General features: G+C 40.3%; 1 protein-coding gene across 3 annotated transcripts in view; it reads left to right on the forward strand.

The window, feature by feature from the left end:
* The window catches only part of LOC103113033 (calaxin-like), a 27885-nt gene continuing 7190 nt past the window's right edge, over positions 1-20695 (forward strand). Inside the window, exons 1-4 of one of the 3 annotated variants that reach the window (XM_060196238.1) lie at positions 1-762; positions 13150-13302; positions 15204-15308; positions 19545-19696. In XM_060196238.1, coding sequence (XP_060052221.1) covers positions 705-762; positions 13150-13302; positions 15204-15308; positions 19545-19696 — 468 coding nt within the window. In that variant the 5' untranslated portion in view covers positions 1-704. The other 2 variants (XM_060196239.1, XM_060196240.1) reach the window with 2 other exon arrangements.

A 20695-nucleotide genomic window follows, 5' to 3' on the forward strand; every position in this document is an offset into this window, starting at 1 on the left:
TATGCTTGTCCTTGCAGTTTTTGCCATGTGCACTTAACCTGCTGCACTACCACTTGACACTGGTAAATTTTTTTAATAGAATTTCTAAAGATTTAATCTTTGTGAATAACACAGGAAAATATTTCAATTTCAAGGTTTTTTGAAATCTGAGTTATAATGAGTTCAAATGGGAGAAAACATTTTCAACTGTAGAATTTATGCTACCCAAACATTGGCGGGTGGGCAGACAGTGACATACCTGGGTAAGCACACACATTACAGTGCTCAAGGACCCAGGTTGAAGCCCCTGGCCCCCACCTTCAGAGAGAAACCTTCACAAGTGATGAAGCAAGTCTGTAGGCATCTCTTCCTTCATATCTCCCCTCCCCTCAATTTCCTTGTCTCTATCCAATAATAAATATAAAAATTAAAATACTGTGGAAGTAATATCAAGTACCATTTTGATCCCAAAGAGAAGATAAATAGTAAATTTGCTAAATATTTTTAGATCACAATATTAATGAATTACTGCATTCATACTGAGTGCTAAGAGCCATTATTTATATCTTTTAACTTAACCTTCAGTGTTTGGTTGCTGGGATGTTGCCAGGGTGACATTCTGTTGGGTATGGGAATATTGAACTGTAGAACCTGGCATCCCGGAATGCCCAAGCTTGGAGCTAGGTTATCTAAGAAACCTGCAGTGTGTTGAAGCCATATTCAACATGGATCAGAGGGTGTTAAATAAACTGGTGGAATCTGTCAGTAATACTGTGAAGAGCTGTAAGTACTGACCAGACACTGCCTAAACAACTTTATTCAGATAAAAATGACATGCTAGATGGACGTAAGTCCTTAGTTACCTTAGAGAGCTCTGTTTTATTAAATTTTATTATCTTTATTTCTTAGAGACAGCCAGAAATTGAGAGGGAAGGGGGAGATATGGAGAGAGAAATACCTGCAGCACTGCTTCACCACTAGCAAAGCTTTCCCCCTGCAGGTGGGGACTGGGGACTTGAACCTGGGTCCTTATACATTGCATGTGCAAAGAGTTCTATTTTTTTTAATATTTAATTTATTCCCTTTTGTTGCCCTTGTTGTTTTATTGTAGTTATTATTGTTGTTGTTGGATAGGACAGAGAGAAATGGAGAGAGGAGGGGAAGACAGAGAGGAGGAGAGAAAGACACCTGCAGACCTGCTTCACCGCCTGTGAAGTGACTCCCCTGCAGGTAGGGAGCCGGGGTTCGAACCGGGATCCTTATGCCGGTCCTTGTGCTTTGCGCCACCTGCGCTTAACCCACTGCGCTACAGCCCGACTCCCAGAGTTCTATTTTTCTATGTAATGTTTTTGATCTCAATAATCTCCATGCATTTTATCAGTGGGTGTGCTAAAACATGGAAAGAATGGTTTGATAATCTGTATGACATTAAGTGACTAGGGATTTTCTGCTAATCCAGATTTTACTATAGTCTAAAATGAGATTTTTAATTATAATGTCTTACTTTGACCAGCTATCTGGCATAAATTCTTAAATAGCAGATAATTCCTCTACTTCAAGATTAGTACAGGTATATAAGCTACTGTAGAAGGAAAAGTAAAATAACTTGGTACTTTCAAATAGCAGATGAAAATCTAACAGATGGAGGAGGAATCATTCAAATTCTGAGGTAAGGGGGGTGGAGCCAAGATGGTGACTTAGAAGCAACTGTTGTCCTGAACTCTGACAACAACTGCTGGAAAGGGTAGGGATACCTGGCCTTCAGCAGGACGGTAAATAAGGGGTCCTAAGGGTGACACCAAGGAGGTGACTATAGCACAATTTAGGTTAGGAAACAAAAAAAAGAAAGGAAATTTTCTGACTATTTCTGAAGCACACCCCTCTCCCCTCCCCTATAATCAGACCCCAGGGCCTGGAGAGCTGCATTTTTTTTTCTTTATCAAGATTCTTGGCTCACCAGGGTTGTCATTCCAACCCTTTTCCTTTCTGAGAGGCAATCAGGAGCCATCCAAGCTGCAGACTGACTGTTAGGGGTTTTTTTACTCTATTCTATTTTATTATTACTATTATATATACATGTGTTCCCCCCCCCCCTTCAGGTTGAGCAAAATTAACTCTTAGTGTATATTCCATTGCTAGGTGACTGGGTGTCCTATCCATTGGGAGAAGAACTTGTTTCACTTTACCTACCTCCTCTATCCACTCCCCCTTCTCCCTCCTCCTAGCTAATTAAAAATACAGACACACACACAAAACTCTTTCCTTTCACTGCTTTTCTTTTTTCTCTCTCACTCTTTCTTCCTCCTTCGGCCTTCTGAATTCACTGATATATTTTTTTTTATTTATTTCTTTATTGGGGATTTAATGTTTTACATTCAGCAGTAAATACAATAGTTTGTACATGTATAACATTCCCCAGTTTCCCATTTAACAATACAACCCCCACTATGTCATTTATCCTTCATGGACCTGTATTCTCCCCACCCTACCCACACCAGAGTCTTTTACTTGGGTGCAATATGCCAATACCATTTCAGGTTCTGCTTGTGTTTTCTTTTCTGATCTTGTTTTTCAACTTCTGCCTGAGAGAGAGATCATCCCATATTCATCCTTCTGTTTCTGACTTATTTCACTCAACATGATTTTTTCAAGATCCATCCAAGATCGGCTGAAAACGGTGAAGTCACCATTTTTTACAGCTGAGTAGTATTCCATTGTGTATATATACCACAACTTGCTCAGCCACTCATCTGTTGTTGGACACCTGGGTTGCTTCCAGGTTTTGGCTATTACAAATTGTGCTGCCAAGAACATATGTGTACACAGATCTTTTTGGATGGATGTGTTGAGTTCCTTAGGATATATCCCCAGGAGAGGAATTGCAGGGTCATAGGGTAGGTCCATTTCTAGCCTTCTGAGAGTTCTCCAGACTGTTCTCCACAGAGGTTGGACCAATTGACATTCCCACCAGCAGTACAGGAGGGTTCCTTTGACCCCACACCCTCTCCAGCATTTGCTGCTGTTACCTTTTCTGATGTATGACATTCTCACAGGAGTGAAGTGATATCTCATTGTTGTCTTTATTTGCATTTCTCTGACAATCAGAGACTTGGAGCATTTTTTCATGTGTTTCTCGGCCTTTTGGATCTCTTCTGTGGTGAATATTCTGTCCAAGTCCTCCCCCCATTTTTGGATGGGGTTATTTGTTGTCTTGTTGTTGAGTCTGGCAAGCTCTTTATATATGTTGGTTATTAAACTCTTATCTGATGTATGACATGTAAAGATCTCCCATTCTGTGAGGGGTCTCTTGGTTTGGGTAGTGGTTTCTTTTGCTGTGAAGAAGCTATTTAATTTGATGTAGTCCCATAGGTTTATAGTTGCCTTAGTCTTCTTTGTAATTGGATTTGTTTCATTTAAGATGTCTTTAAAATTTATGTGGAAAAGAGTTCTGCCAATATTTTCCTCTAAGTATTTGATAGTTTGTGGTCTAACATCCAAGTCCTTGATCCACTTGGAATTTACTTTTGTATTTGGTGAAATACAGTGATTCAGTTTCATTCTTCTGCATGTTTGAACCCATTGTTTCCAACACCATTTGTTGAAGAGACTCTGCTTTCCCCATTGAATAGTCTGGGCTCCTTTGTCAAAGATTAGATGTCCATAGGTGTGGGGCCTCATTTCTGGGCTCTCAATTCTATTCCACTGGTCAGTGTGTCTATTCATGTTCCAGTACCAAGCAGTTTTTATGACAATGGCCCTATAATACAGTTTGAGATCTGGGAGTGTGATGCCTCCCATTCTGTTCTTTTTTCTCAAGGTTGTTTTGGCAATTCTAGGTCTTTTCTGGTTCCAGATAAACATTTGTAGCATTTTTCTATTCTCCTAAAAAATGTGCTTGGGATCTTGATGGGGATAGCATAAAATTTGTAGATGGCTCTGGGTAATATATTCATTTTGATGATGTTAATTCTTCCAACCCATGCACATGGAATATCTTTCCACTTCTTTGTGTCTTTTTCAATTTCTTTGAGTAGTGACTCATAATTTTCAGTATACAAGTCTTTCACTTCTTTGGTTAGGTTTACTCCTAGATATTTTATTGTTTTTGTTGCTATAGTAAAAGGTATTGTTTTCTGGATTTCAATTTCTTCTAACTTAGTGTTTGCATAGAGGAATGCCACTGACTTTTGAATGTTAATTTTGTAGCCTGACACCTTACTGTATTGCCTGATGATTTCCAAAAGCTTCTTGCTGGAGTCCTTAGGTTTTTCCATGTATATTATCATGTCATCTGTAAATAAGGAGAGTTTGACTTCTTCTCTTCCAATCTGTATGCCTTTAATTCCTTGCTCTTGCCTGATTGCTATGGCAAGAACTTCCAACACTATGTTGAATAGTAATGGTGATAGTGGGCAGCCCTGTCTAGTACCTGATCTGAGTGGAAATGCTTCCAGTTTTTCACCATTGAGTATGATGTTGGCTGTAGGTTTGCTATATATAGACTCCACTATCTTCAGGAATTTTCCATCTATTCCCATTTTTTGTATTGTTTTGATCATAAAGGGATGTTGTATTTTGTCAAAGGCTTTCTCTGCATCTATTGATATGACCATGTGGTTTTTGGTCTTTTGTTGATGTGGTGGATCACATTGATGGATTTACGTATATTAAACCAACCTTGCATGCCTGGGATAAACCCCACTTGGTCATGATGGACAATCTTTTTGATATACTGCTGTATCCAGTTGGCTAGAATTTTGTTCAATATTTTCGCATCTATGTTCATCAGAGATATTGGTCTGTAGTTTTCTTTTTTGGTTGTGTCCCTGTCTGCTTTTGGTATCAGGGTGATGTTGGCTTCATAGAAGCTGGCAGGCAGTATTCCAGTGACTTCAATCTTCTCAAAGACTTTTAAAAGTAGAGGTATTAGTTATTCTTTGAAGGTTTTGTAGAATTCATTTGTAAAACCATCTGGTCCAGGACTTTTATTTTGGGGGAGATTTTTGATAACTTTCAATTTCATTAGCTGTGATGGGCCTGTTCATGTTATCCACTTCCTCTTTACTTAGTTTTGGAAGTTGGTAGGTATCTAGGAAATCGTCCATTTATTCCAGGTTCTCTAGCTTGGTGGCATATAGTTGTTCATAGAAGCCTCACATGATATGTTGAATTTCTGTGGTGTCTGTTGTGATATCTCCTCTTTCATTTACTATCCGATTCATTTGGGTCTTCTCCCTTTTTTTTGTGAGTCTGGCTAGAGGTTTGTTGATTTTGTTTACTCTTTCGAAGAACCAACATTTACTTTCGTTGATCTTTTGTATGGTTTTCCTATTCTCAATGTTATTTATTTCTGCCCTAACTTTAGTGATTTCTGTCCTTCTGGTTGCTTTAGGGTTCCTTTGTTGTTCTTCTAGGTCTTTAAAATGTGCAATCAGGCTTTTTATTTGTGCTTTTTCTTGTTTCTTAATGTGTGCTTGTATAGCTATGAACTTCCCTCTTAGGACTGCTTTAGCTGTGTCCCAAATATTTTGATAGCTTGTGTCTTCATTTTCATTGAAGTCTCGAAACATTTTGATTTCTTCCTTGATTTCCTCTTTGACCCAGAAGTTGTTAAGAAGTGTACTGTTGAGCTTCCACATTTTGGCACTGTTACTAATCTTTTGTTGATTGTTAAGTGTTAGTTTAATTCCACTGTGGTCTGAGAAGATGCTTGGGATGATTTCAGTGCTCTTGAATTGGCTGATGCTGTCTTTGTGGCCTAATATATGGTCTATCCTTGAGAATGATCCATGTGGATTTGAGTAAAATGTGTATTCCAGTTTCTTGGAATGAATGACTCTGAAAATGTCCAGTAGTTCTAGTTTATCTATCTCTTCATTTAGCTCCCTTACGTCTTTATTGATTTTCTGCCTGGATGATCTGTCAAGTTAAGATAGTGGGGTGTTGAAGTCCTCTACTATGATTGTGTTACTGTTTATATATTGCTGTAGCTCTTTCAGTACAAGTTTGATGTATTTAGATGGCTGCTCATTGGGTGCATAGATGTTAATAATTGTTAAGTCCTCTTGATTGACTGATCCTCTGAGCATTAAGTAGTGTCCATTCCTATCTTTTTTAATCTTATCTATTTTAAAGTCTATCATTTCAGATATGAGAATAGCTGCTCCTGCCCTTTTTTGTGGGCCATTGGCTTGTATGATAGTTGTCCATCCTTTCACTTTAAGTCTGTGTTTGTCTTGTTGAGTTAGGTGGGTTTCCTGTAGACAGCATATTGTTGGGTTGTGTTTTCTGATCCATCTTCCTACTCTGTGTCTTTTAATAGGTGAATTCAGGCCATTGACATTTATTGATATCAAAGATTGAAGGTATTTTAACACCATTCTTGTAGAGTTTTAGAGTGTTTTGATATATGTCCTATTTGTGGTGGTCTGGTTGTTTATAGGAGACCTTTCAGAAGTTCTTTCAGGGCAGGCTTGGTGATGGTTGATTCCTTCAACTGTTGCTTGTCTGAGAAGGTTTTGATGCCTCCATCTAGTCTGAATGACAATCTAGCAGGATATAGTATTCTTGGCTGAAAGCCTTTCGCATTGAGCACTCGCTAGATATCTTGCCATTCTCTTCTGGCCTGTAGTGTTTGTATGGAGAAGTCTGCTGCTAATCTTATGGGTTTTCCTTTGTAGGTGACTCTTTGTTTTTCTCTTGCAGCCTTCAGGATCCTTTCTTTATCCTTGTTCCTTTCCATTCTAAGTATGATATGTCTTGGTGTCTTTAGGTCTTGGTTAATTCTGTTTGGGACCCTCTGGGCTTCTTGAATTTTTATGTCTTTGATGTTGTCTAGACTAGAGAAATTTTCAGCTACTATGGCCTGGAAAATTCTTTCTTCCTCTCCTTCTCTTTCTTCCTCTGGTATGCCAATAATGTGTATATTGTTTCTTTTGAAGTCATCCCAAGGACTCTGTTGTTGTTTTCAGCATCTATTAATCTCTTTTTGAGATCTCTTACTTCTTTTTTAGTTGTCTCTAATTCGTCCTCGATCTTGCTAATTCTGTCTTCAGCCTCATTGATTCTATTCTCTCTGCCCTCTACTGTTTTCTGGAGTTCATCTATTTTGTTGCCCTGCTCTGATACTGTTTTAGCTTGTTCAGCTAGTTGTATTCTTAGCTCAGTGATTTCAGCTTTCAGCTCTTTAATAACCATGAGATAATTAGTATTTTCTTCCATGTTCTCATTTGTTGTTCCTGCATTTCTGGTTACATTTTTTTCAAATTCTTTACTCACTCCTGTTATTATTTCCTTAGCTAATGTTTGGATGTTGAACTCATTATTTTGTGCTTCACCCTCTGGAGGACTTTTAGCTGGACTCTTGTGCTGGTTCAATTCTCCAATATTTTTTCTTGTTGTTTTAACCATTTTTTGTATTATGTTATGAGTTCCCTTTATCAGTACTTTTCAAATTATTGATCACTATTGCCTGGATTGACTTGTGTCTAAGTAAGTTAATTAAAGGGTTCACAGTGGTGTAAGTTAACAGTTATTTCAATCCCTGAGTTGGAGCTCAGTGGTTTAAAAGCCTCTTTCTTTTTTTTTTTTTTCCTTCCCTGTAGGCTATGGGAGCCTGAGGGCTTTTAAACTATCAATAGGCTTCTTAGCTTAATCACTGACTCCTGACCATGAGATAAAGCAGGGTGTGGCAGAGATAATCCAGTGGTTATGCAAAGAGACTTTCACAGCCCCTCATCTATGCCACCAAGGTATAGGTCTTCTGAGTTTCCTGTTTAGATCTCTGTCACCTGGTGTCCCTTCCTGTTGCTGCTCCAGATTCTGAGGGTAGTAGCAATGGAGACTCAGAGTTGCACTTGGTGAGTCTCTGGGGAGTCCTCTCCTCCCTTAAGCTGTCCCCTTGTTGGTGGAGCAGACTGGAGGTGGTGTCTCAACTGATAAACTGCTGAACTGTTAGCAGTCACTTAATCTCTCCTTAGGCCCCTCTCTCCTCTCTGTCACCAGCCACATGTGTTTGTACTCACCAGTGATTTACTGGGTTCCTGTGGTCATTCTAGTCCTGTCTTGTTTCGGTCCCGGTGGTCTCCTTTCGTATTCCTAGTTGATCTGGGAGAGAAGAGGAGAGGAGAGGAGAGAAAGCCATCTGCTGCTCGTAGCTCCGCCTCCGGAAGTCAAATCCCCGAATTCACTGATATTTGTTTGTGAATTATCTTGGGGAAGAAATCTGACTCAGAGTGGACTCTCTTTATGTGTGTCTCTTCTACTTCCCTTTCTCCTCTTGCTACCCCTAGAATTTACAGTGGACAGTAGAGTTACATAATTGTCTATTCTCACTATCCCTTTTTTCCTTTCTCTTTTTCATTTGGAATTGGTTGCTATTTTTTCTTGGACTGGAGGCATTGTTTGGCTAACTAGTATTGGGTTAAACTGCTTCAATCCTTACTTCAGTTACTATTGTAATTTCTGAGGTTGGTGATTACATTTGGTATAAAGGTATTTAGTGTAGTGTGGCTTATACTCAAAGCACAACAACTGAAGAACAACAGAACATAAAAAAATCAATAAAAAATGGTTAAACAAAGAGCAAATAAAACTGCCACTACAATTATTGAAAATAAGAGCCCAGAAGAAACTATAAATCAGAGGTAACCATAGATACGAAAACTATGCAAGCAATAATAAATTTAATAATCACAGAAATGAAGACAACTATGGAGGAAAGGACTAGCAGAATTAGGGAAACAACAGATGAGACTCAAGGAAAATACTAGTTACCTTGAAGTAATTAGAGAACTGAAAGCTGAAATAGCTGAACTGAAGAAAGAAGCTGAGGGAAGGAAAATCAGACTAACAGAAGCAGAAAACAGAATTAGCCAGACAGAGGATGAGCTAGAGAAAACTAAGAAAGAAGTAAAAGAGCTCAAGTAGAGATTGAGAGACACTGAAAACAACCACAGAGACATATGGGATGATCTCAAAAGAAGTAACATCGTATAATTGGCCTGCCAGAGGAAGAGAGGAAGGGGAAGTAAACATTCTAGAGGAAATTATAGAAGAAAACTTCCCAGAACTGAACAACAGAAAGGACATTCAAGAGGCCCAGAGAGTCCCAAACAGAATCAACCCAAACCTGAAGACACCAAGACACATCATAGTTACAATGAAAAGAAGGATAAAGAAAGGATCCTAAAGGCTGCAAGAGAGAAACAAAAAGTCACATACAGGGGAAAACCCATAAGACTATCAGCAGACTTCTCCACTCAAACTAAAATGCTGAGGTACCTTTAAAAATAATCATGGTGGGGAGTCAGGCGGTAGCACAGCGGGTTAAGCACACGTGGCACAAAGCACAAGGACTGGCGTAAGGATCCTGGTTCTAGCCCCCAGCTCCCCACCTGCAGGGAAGTCACTTCAAAAGTGGTGACGCAGGTCTGCAGGTGTCTGTCTTTCCTCCTCTCTCCATTTCTCTCCCTTTCCCTCTCTGTTTCTCTCTGTCCTATCCAACAACAACACCAATAACAACAATAATAACCAACAGTAAAACAAGGGCAACAAAAGGGAATAAATATTAAAAAATTAAAAAACCAACAATAATCATGGTGATAATTCCTGCCTAATCTCAGCTTTTTTTGTTGTTGTTTTTTTGCCTCCAGGGCTATCACTGGGGCTCGGTACCTGACTACGAATCCCGTGCTCCTGGAGGTCTTTTTTGTCCATTTTTGTTGCCCTTGTTGTTATTGTTGTTGTTGCCGCTGTTATTGTTGGATAGAACAGAGAGAAATCGAGAGAGATGGGAAGACAGGAGAGAGAAAGATAGACACCTGTAAACCTGCTTCACTGCTTGTGAGGTGACCCCCCCTGTAGGTGGAGGGGGAGCTCCTACCCGGATACTTGCTCCAGTCCTTGCGCTTCGCGCCATCTCAGAATCTTTTATGAGAATCTTCAAGGTGCACGCCTTTTAAAGTCACAACCCACCCCCACACTCCCTGGCATACAAGCAAATGAGGTAAATGGAGACAAGTTTTTTAGGTTTTTCTATAATCTTGAGTGGAGCCTTAACTACTTCCTTCTTCATGTAGTTTGAGATGCTTTAAGATCAGAAGTTAATGAGTGTGATGCTAGGTTTGCTGCTGCTTTGAGAACCTTCTCTTCAATGGTCTTCTGCAGATTGAAGAACTTGCTGTAGGGGGCCAGGCGGTGGCCCACTGGGCTAAGCACACATAGTACAAAGAGCATGATCCCGTACAAGAATCCGGGTTGTTGGAGCCTCCAACTTCCCACCTGTGGGCAGAGACATGGGGAGAGGAGCAGGTTTGCAAGTGTATCTTTGTCTCTTTCCCTATCTTCCCACCCCCTCTCAATTTCTCACTGTCATATCCGAAAAAATGGCCACAGGAACAGTGGATTCATAGTACCGAGCCCTACTGATAACCCTGGAAGAAAAAATAAAAACTTGCTTTACTTCAACCACTTTTTATTTTATTTTATTGGGTAGGACAGAGAGAAATTGAGAGGCACGGGGAAAATAGAGCAGGAGAGAGGGCCAGATGGTGGTGTACCTGGTTGAGCGCATATGTTAGGATGCGCAAGGCCCAGGTTTGAGCCTGCAGTCCCCACCTACAGGGGGAAAGGTTTGCAAGTGGTGAAGCAGGGGTGCAGGTATCTCTGTCTCTCTTCCTCTCTATCTCCCCCTTCCCTTCTGATTTCTGACAGTCTATCCAATAAATAAACAAAGGTAATACATTTTTTAAATGGTGGGGGGCGAAGAAGACACCTGCAGACCTGCTTCACCGCTTTGTGTGACCCCTGTGCAGGTGGGGAGCAGGAGCTCGACCCAGGATCCTTGCTCCAGTCATTGTGCACTTAACCCGGTATGCTACTACCTGGCTCCCCATTTCTTCTATTTTACTGGGTAGGATGGAGAGAAATTTAGAGGGGAGAGGAAGCTAGAGAGGGGAAGAGAAAGACATCTGCAGACCTGCTTTACCACTTGTGAAGTGACCCCACTGCAGGTGGGGAGCCAGAGAACCACTGGGATCCTTGAGCAGGTCCTTTTTCTTGGTACTGTGTGCACTTAACCTGGAGCCTCACTGCCTGGAGCCTAATGTTCCTGGTGTAATGCTTCTAACTTGGTTGTAGGACACGGAAGATAAAATTATTTTAGGCTTCAGCTCAGGTTCCATCAAGATGCAGGGGTGGTGGTGTTTTTGTGGAAAGGAAGAACAACTACAGTGGAGAAATCTGTAGACTAAATCAGTGATTGACAGTTTTTATTTTGAAAGATGAAATGGAGACAAAAACATTGCTTCACCATGCACTCAGTTATTTTTGGTGCCTTTCTTCATATCCCCATAGCACCAAGGATTGAGCCCAAGCCTCACAGTTAAACAAGCACATTACGGTCGGAATGATCCCCTGGACCCCTATGAAAGCTGTCTTAAAATATATTTTTAACTGATTTATTTGATACAAAGAAATGGAGAAGGAAAGGAAAGAGAGGGAGAGAAAGACACCTGTAGCAGTACACAGCTTGTGAAGCTTCCCCCTGCCCCTGCTGGGGGCCAGCCCCATCAGGTTATTAGGGTAACCTGGAGGAGGAGGGGCGTGGCGCAGAATGAAGAATGAGAGACGAGTGAGTTGATGCTAAATCAAGCTCAAGCAGACATCTCTGTCATACTTAAACAGAACTTTATTTTTATAGTCTCATAAGGCTTAGTTCATTAAAACAAAAATCACTAAGTAAGAACAGCACAGGTAGGGAACACCTGCTTTGTGGAACATTCACATTCCAGGGGCACTTTTCTCCCTAGAGATCACATCACAGTTTCTGTGGTTTTTGTTATTGCTGTACCTGTGGGCTAGACAAATGTCCTATTGATTAAGATTGATATTCTACCTGTATGTTTATGTCATCCTCTTGCCCTTATGCATCAGAAGCTGTGGTTCATAGAAAGTTCAAACTTGTTATGTTTCTAGGGGCCTTAAATAAATTGAGCAGCCCATTTTTCATAAAGTCTGTTCCATTGTTTGATCAAGGAGTTTTGTTCCTTGCTGAGAAGGCACCAAGGTGGTGCTGACCTGGCCAGCCTCTCCATAAAGTTAAACTCTCTAGCTGGAATCCATCTTCTGTGTATGCTCACTATGTGACCTAGGTTCTTGTGTACTATTCCTGCATAAGGAAGTGGGAGCATAGTGGTGGATGGTAGATTAAGAGGCCCATTGTATCTAGGCAGGTGCCGTAACTTTCCATTAATTAATTATGCTATATAAGGTGGCCTCTCTACTATGGGAACCACCAATCTTTCTCTATATTTTAGGGGGAATACTAAAGGAAGTGGTGTAGATAAAGGGGAAAACATTTTTTCCTATTGGGGCCTCCTGAAAAAATCTGCATTACTGATATTGCTTGTTCCATTATGATCAATCTTACAGAGTGCAGTGCAGGTTTTGTCATTATTATTGTCATTGGTCAGGCTCTGAGCCTGGCCACAGGTAAATATTATTAAGACCATACAGAGCTTAATCCCAAGCCCTATACATGGCAAAAGGCGAGATGGTTTCAGTTTGGCCTGGAGAGTCCAGACCTGCTGAGCTTCCTGCAAAGCTGGTACCATGTCAAGCAGCTCGCATGGCGGCGGTGCCTGCGTCATCCCCCCTTCAGAAAAGACAACAAAAAGCTTGAACACAGTCCTCATATAAAGTAATGTGTGATGGACTGGTTCACCCTCAACCATCTCCCTCCCTACCCCCGTGAAAACTCAAGTCCTGGGGGTCGGGTGGTAGTGCAGTGGGTTAAGTGCACAAAGTGCAAGGACCAGCATAAGGATCCCTGTTTGAGACCCTGCTCCTCGCCTGCAGGGGAGTCGCTTCACAGGAGGTGAAGCAGGTCTGCAGGTGTCTTTCTCTCCACCTCTCTGTCTTCCCCTCCTCTCTCCATTTCTCTCTGTCTTATCCAACAATGGCGACATCAATAACAGCAACAACAATAATAACTACAACAACAAGAGTAACAAAAGGGGGGGAAGCAAAAAAAAAAAAAAAACTCAAGTCCTGTCATTTTTATTATGTGTCTAGCATTATGAGGACAACATGTATTACTGAAAACACACTTAATTGGATTGAAGAGCTCAGTAACTTTAATTTTTATTGATTCTTATTCTCATTTTGCAGTCAAAAAATGTGAAATAGAGTGTCTCATAAGACTTTTCCAAAACTTAGTAAAAACTGATGGGAGAATTGATAAAACTGGAATAGACCGTAACACATTTCAAGAGATTCTGCACAACATATTTGGAATGACTGATGACATGCTAATGAATAGGGGTAAGAAGTCATAGGAGACTGAAATAGGTCAAATTGAAATGGCAAAAAATATATTTATATATGGCATACAAATTTTTATACTTCCAAATATTACTGCGTAATATATATGTATTATGTTCAGTTTTCATCAAAATCTATTAAACTTCAAGTTATAAAAGTAGTTCTGGTAGTACTGTCAATAAAAACTAGTTAATTCTTATTATGAAGATGGTTTTTAATACCGATTTGCTCAAAATTTCTCAGTTATACTACTAACAGCCAGCAATAAATTAAAACAATTATTTTTCGGGAGTCGGGCTGTAGTGCAGCGGGTTAAGTGCAGGTGGCGCAAAGCACAAGGACCGGCATAAGGATCCCGGTTCGAACCCCGGCTCCCCACCTGCAGGGGAGTCCCTTCACAGGCAGTGGAGCAGGTCTGCAGGTGTCTATCTTTCTCTCCTCCTCTCAGTCTTCCCCTCCTCTCTCCATTTCTCTCTGTCCTATCCAACAACGACAACAACAATAATAACTACAACAATAAAAACAACAAGGGCAACAAAAGGGAATAAATAAAATAAATATTTTAAAAATTTTACGAAAAAAATAAAATAAAAAAATAAAACAATTATTTTTCATTTTTATATGTCGAGAGGGAAGGGGGAGATAGGAAAAGAGAAAGAGAGATACCCGCAGCACTGCTTCACCGATTGTGAAGCTTCACTCTTACACGTGGGAGCTGGGGGTTTGAACCAAAATCCTTGCACACCATAATGTACACTTAACCAACTGTGTGCCACTGCCCAGTCCTGCTATGTTTTTTTTCAGAAAGATAAGTATGTGGTTTTTTTTTCTTCCAGGGCTATCACTGGGGTTCTGTGCCTGCACTGCTCCTAGAGGTCCTTTTTCCATTATTATTATTGTTGCTGCTGTTGTTGTTGGAGAGGATAGAGAGAAATTGAGAAAGGAGGGGAAGATAGAGAGGGGGAGAGAAAGATAGACACCTGCAGACCTGCTTCACCTGTAAAGCGACTCCCCTGCAGGTGGGGAGCCGGGGGCTCTAGCCAGTATCCTTGTGCTGGTCCTTGCGCTTCATACTATATGCACTTAACCCAGTGCACTACCATCCAGCCTCCAAGTATGTGCTTCTTAATAATTTCTTTGAATTAATTTACAAACTGTAGGCATATGTCATGAAACTATTTCTGTCAGAAAATGAATATGTTAATGGTAAGTTGACATCTTGGAAAAGTCATATATTTAAGAAATGGCTTGATATTATTCTGTCAGTTTTACTAACAGCTAAGTTTTTACTCCTAACTTTGTTACACTGTATAAAGCAATTAAAATTCAGCCCCATCAAAGTCATTAATATTGTACTTTCTGCTAATATTAAGGTCTCATTGCTAGATTTTTAAAGATTTATTTATGAGTGACAGCAGAGAGGAGACAAGAATGTCACCGTAATTTGATTTTGTAGCTCATGCTTGTAGGTCCAGAGTTCCAGCCATTATGCCACTCCTGCGCCACTCGTTGTTAATAATTTTTAAAATAATACATTGTTTTGTAATTTGTTCTCAATTATATGCAAATCCTTTAGAATTTACCACTCTAAAAATTATCACACTGATGAACCTCACTGTTGGTCTAGGCACTTAGTGAATACAAAACACAAATACTTTCATGTCTGAAACTCTGAGGTCCCCAAATTCATTCCCTGACACCATCATAAGCCAGAATTGAGCAATGCTCAGGTTAAAAAAAAAAATCTGGAAAAAGCATTTTCAGCCATTGAGGCATTTTCAAGAGTGTGTCAGAATCTTTTCCAGCCATAACTCAACAGGAAAGTTTTTTACATGTACTTACACATGTTCTCGAATTATAAAATATTTCTAAATTACATCATGCTTATGTCTTTTTTTCAGTATTTTGTGCATTTGACAAAGACAATGATAATCACATAAATGTAAAAGAGTGGGTTAAAGGATTATCAGTGTTTCTTCGAGGGACTTTTGAAGAAAAGCTCAAGTGTAAGATTTCTATATGAAATTACTGACATAGTAACATAGTTTCAATTTTGCACCTAGTGCATACTTTTAATATTTTTCAAAATGTAGGGACCGGGCAGTAGTGCAATGGATTAAGCACACATGGCGCGAAGCTCAAGGACCAGCGTAAGGATCCCTGTTCAAGCTCCTGGCTCCTCACCTGCGGGGGGGGGGGGGGGTGGTGGTGGTGGTGGTGGTGAGGTGTTGGGGGAGTGAGGGGGGTCACTTCACAGGCAGTGAAACAGGTCTGTAGGTGTCTATCTTTCTCCCTCTCTGTCTCCCCTCCTCTCTCGATTTCTCTCTGTCCTATCCAATAACAATAACAATAACGGCAACAATAAAGGCAACAAATTGGGGAAAATATGGCAATAAATCCTTCAACATACCTTTTGAAAATGATGGAAACATTTTTTTAAACATTGATTTTCTTTTATATATATATTTTTTTTCTTGCATGTAGGCTTTTTTATCTTTACTTATTTATTGGATAGAGACAACCAGAAATTGAGATAGAAGTGGTGGTAGAGAGGGAGACAGAGAGATGCCTGCAACACTGCTTCACCACTCAGGTGGGAACTGGGGGGGCTTGAACGTGGGTCCTTGTGCATTGTAACTTGTGCACTCAACCAGGTGTGCCACCACCTGGCCCCCCACTGACTTTCTTTAATATTTATATGTTTTGTTGTTTCATGACTTTTTCTTTTCTCTGGTCTAATTTTTTACAGGCTAGCATTGAAATACTGTTGACACTAAAGTTTATTGCAGTGTTCTTGTACAAAGCCTTTCTGAATCCAAGATTCATGGACGTAAATTCTTGTAATATTAATATAAACTAAAAGATCATTGTGACATTGAATACAGGAATACTTGATGCATCGCAGCTCAGTAACTTTTCCTTCTCTACTCCCACTCCCAAACATGTTTCATATACCTTTATTCTGTAGCATCAAGGAAAGAACTCAGTGGTCTCCACAGCCCTTTTTTTTATTTTTTTATTTTTATTTATTTATTTTTTTTATTTAAGAGAGGATTAATTAACAAAACCATAGGGTAGGAGGGGTACAACTCCACACAATTCCCACCGCCCAATCTCCATATCCCACCCCCTCTCCCGATAGCTTTCCCATTCTCTATCCCTCTGGGAGCATGGACCCAGGGTCATTGTGGGTTGCAGAAGGTAGAAGGTCTGGCTTCTGTAATTGCTTCCCCGCTGAACATGGGCGTTGACTGGTCGGTCCATACTTATTTTTTATTTTAAAGACTGATTTAGTTATTAACATGAGAAAGAGAAGGAGAGTATTAATCTGGAACATGTGATATCAGGGATTAAAGTCTTGACCTCATCCTTTTAAGTCCAATGCTCTAACCCTGTGCCATCTCCCAGACCATACCTGCTCAACTTTTTGTCCTACGTTATTTCGAGAGAGAGAAATCATAGCATCATGCCACTCACCATAAGCTCCTCCATGGTGCACCTGCATGCACAGTAGGGCATGTGCTCTATTAGGCAAATTGTCTCCTAAACTATGTTTAATATATATTTATAGATATATTCACCTGGGGGAGGGGATACTACTAATAGGACAGTGTTTCAAATTCATATGTAAGCTATAGATAGGAGAAATTTAACAAAACAAAATAATGTTATGCTAATGTGATGCTTTACAATTTTATACCTGGCTTTACGGTTTTTGCTAAAACACTTAACTATATTACCAATTCAAGAACTTCTTCACTACTATGCTCATAGAATCTGTGCTAGGTGATTTGTAGGAAAGAGTGAGCTATAGTAGTGCTTACACAGTTGAGATGGAGGTCTCTTTCCAGGGAGAGACTGGTATTTTCGGTGGTACTGATGGGTACACCCCAAGGAAGTGACAGACTCACTATACAAATATACTGAAAATATTCTAGGTCAGGCTCAGGAGATAGGATAATGGTTATGCAAGAAAAAAAAACAAACCCATCTCTGAGGCTCTGAGGCCCCAGCTTCAATATTCAGCACCACCTTAAACCAAGCTGAACAGTGCTCTGATAATCTCTCTATGTCTCTCTCTTCCCTGTATCTCATTATTTTTATTTTATATTTATTTTTCCTTTTGTTGCCCTTGTTTTTTCATTGTTGTTGTAGTTATTATTGTTGTTGTAGTTATTATTGTTGTTGTTGTTGTTGATGTCGTCGTTGTTGTTAGATACGACAGAGAGAAATGGAGAGAGGAGGGTAAGACAGAGAGGTGGAGAGAAAGATAGACACCTGCAGACCTGCTTCACCGCCTGTGAAGCGATTCCCCTGCAGGTGGGGGTTGGGGGGCTCAAACCGGGATCCTTAATGCCGAGCCTTGTGCTTTGGGGCACTTGCGCTTAACCCGCTACGCTACCGCCTGACTCCACTGCCTGTATCTCATTAAAATAAATGTTTTTTCAAAAGGAAAATGTTCTATGTCAATGACATAGTAAAGTGTATACTTCAGTTTTGTATACTTTTTTTTTTCCCTCCAGGACTATCACTGGGGTGAATCCACTGATTCTGTGGCCATCTTTTTGATTTTTTTTTTTATAGGACAGAGAGAAATTGAGAGAGGAGAAGACAGAGGGGGGAGAGATAGACAGACAACCACAGACTTGCTTCATCGCTTATGAAGCTACCCCGTGCAGGTGGGGAGGTGGGGGATCGAACAGGGATCCTTGTGCTTACCCTGGTACACCACTGTCTGCCCCCCCCATTTTTGTATGGTCTTATGTAAGAAGAGAATCATAATATTGAGGTATATACATAAATATGCATAATGTATTGAAAATTAGTCTTTCTCATAATTTCATAATATTCTATTTTGTTTATTTGATTTTTCCACAAGGGTTATCACTGGGGCTCTGTCCTGGCACTACGAATACACAGCATCAGATGGCCTTTTTTTTTTTAATCTTGTTTTTCTTTTTTTTTTATTAGTGATTTAATAATAATTGACAAGATTGGGGTGATAAGATAGGGTACAATTCCCACCACCAGAGTTCTGTATCCCATCCCCTCCTTAGGAAGCTTCCCTATCTTCTGGGGCATTTTTTAATTAGATAGGACACAGAGTAATTGAGAGGGGCGGGGGAGATAGTGAGGGATATAAGGAGAGACACTGGCAGACCTGTTCATGACTCATGAAGCATCCCCTCTGCAGGTGGGGAGCAGAAGCTGGAACCCAAGTCCTTGGTGTGGTAATGTGCCCTTAACTACATGTACCACTTGCCCACCTCCCCATCATAACATTTTTTTAAAAAAGATTTATCTTTTTTTTTTTTCCCTCCAGGGTTATTGCTGGGGCTCGGTGCCTGCACTATGAATCCACTGCTCCTGGAGGCTATTTTTTTCCCCTTTTGTTGCCCTTATTATCATTGTTGGATAGGACAGAGAGAAATCGAGAGAGGAAGGGAGGACAGAGAGAGGGAGAGAAAGACAGCTGCAGACCTGCTTCACTGCTTGTGAAGTGACCTCCCTGTAGGTGGGGAACCGGGGCTCACACTGGGGGCTCAAACCAGGATCCTTACACCAGTCCTTGCGCTTAACCCGCTGTGTTGCCATCCAGCCCCCAAAAGAGTTATCTATTAATGAGAAACAGAGACATACAGAGAGAGAGACTACAAGAACGTTACTTTGTTATATTCCATGCTAGGAATCTACCTCAGGACCTCATGCGTTTATTTAAGTACAATGCTCTAGCCAATATGCTACTCCCAGTGTTTTTTTTTTTTTTTTTTTACCAGAGCAATTCTGAGCTCCAGCTTATGGTAGTGCCAGGGATTGACCTGGGACTTCTGGAGCCTCAGTCATGCAATCTTTTGTGTAAACTACTGCTATTTCCCTTCTCCCCCTTACAGTTTTGTTTGTATTGGCACCAGAGTCATTGTTCAGGTTCTGTACCTAGTTGGGGACTAGGGACTTCAGCCTGGGCCCTTGAACATGGTACCTTGAACACTCTACCAAGTGGCCAACAACTGTCCCCCTTGCCATATTTATATTCTTAATCTCAAAATCCAGAAGTTAAAAATCTCTTTTCACACCCCAGAAGTGTTTACTTCTGTAGACAGTGTAATAGAACTCTTTATTTTAAAGTTTCTCTACCATAAAGACAACATATGCTTTTATCATCCTTTATTACATAATGAAATAACACTGGATGAGATTGTTTGTTGTTCTTATACGAGTCTCTGTTTCTGTGTTTTGAAAAGTTTGTTTTGAAGTTTATTATCTGAATGGTGATGGCTATATTTCTCAAGAAGAAATATTTAACATGTTGAAGAATAGTCTATACCAACAGTCATCTGAAGAAGAGAGTGATGAAGCAATACAAGAGTTGGTAGATTTAACACTGAAAAAAATGGTAAGATAATCTATCATATCTAATCAGATGTTGGATTAAGTTGCATATTAAGAAATTATCTATTTTCCTCAATACTGTATGGCAAGGCAAAATACAAGGTGAAACTGTAATAGACTGTCATCTCTCATAGTAGATCCAGGGACAATGATGAGAAATGGGAGAGGATGTTAAGGGGCTGAGGACCCAGTACTCTATTTGGGGGAGCAGGTAGATGGGTTGGCAGAGAGTGAGGTGTGCTAACACTTAAGTTTAGGAAGATGTGGAATCCATCTCAGCAGTAATCCCATAAATCAAAGTGATTGAAGAGAGGAATGAAGAACACAAGGGAGGGAGGAAAGGGGGAAAACAAAGGATGAAAGGAGCCCTTATGAAGGCAGGAGTTAAATGTTCTGTGTTCTTTTTCTTTTTAGTTTTTTATATTTATTTATTCCCTTTTCTTGCCCTTGTTGTTTTATTGTTGTAGTTATTACTGATGTCATTGTTGGACAGAGAGAAATGGAGAGAGGAGGGGAAGACAGAGAGGGGGAGAGAAAGATAGACACCTACAGACCTGCTTCACCACCTGTGAAGTGACTCCCCTGCAGGTGGGGATCTGGGGGCTTGAACCAGGATCCTTAATGTGTTCTTTTTTTTAATATTTATTCATTCCCTTTTGTTGTCCTTGTTTCATTGTTGTAGTTATTATTGATGTCATTGTTGTCAAATAGAACAAAGAAATGGAGAGAGGAGGGGAAGACAGAGGGGGAGAGAAAGATAGACACCTGCAGACCTGCTTAACCGCCTGTGAAGGGACACCCCTGCAGATGGGGAGCCGGGGTTCGAACCAGGATCCTTATGCCGGTCCTTGCACTTTGCGACACATGTGCTTAACCTGTTACGCTACTGCCCGACTTCCAAATGTTCTGTATTCTACCCATTACTAGAACACAGCCTGGGTGATAATGGGTGCTCAATTTCTATTTCTGGAATGGTTGGGTGAATCGTTATGAAAATGAATAC

Source organism: Erinaceus europaeus, chromosome 8 (assembly GCF_950295315.1).
Source record: "Erinaceus europaeus chromosome 8, mEriEur2.1, whole genome shotgun sequence".
In the NCBI taxonomy this organism is placed as follows: domain Eukaryota; kingdom Metazoa; phylum Chordata; class Mammalia; order Eulipotyphla; family Erinaceidae; genus Erinaceus; species Erinaceus europaeus.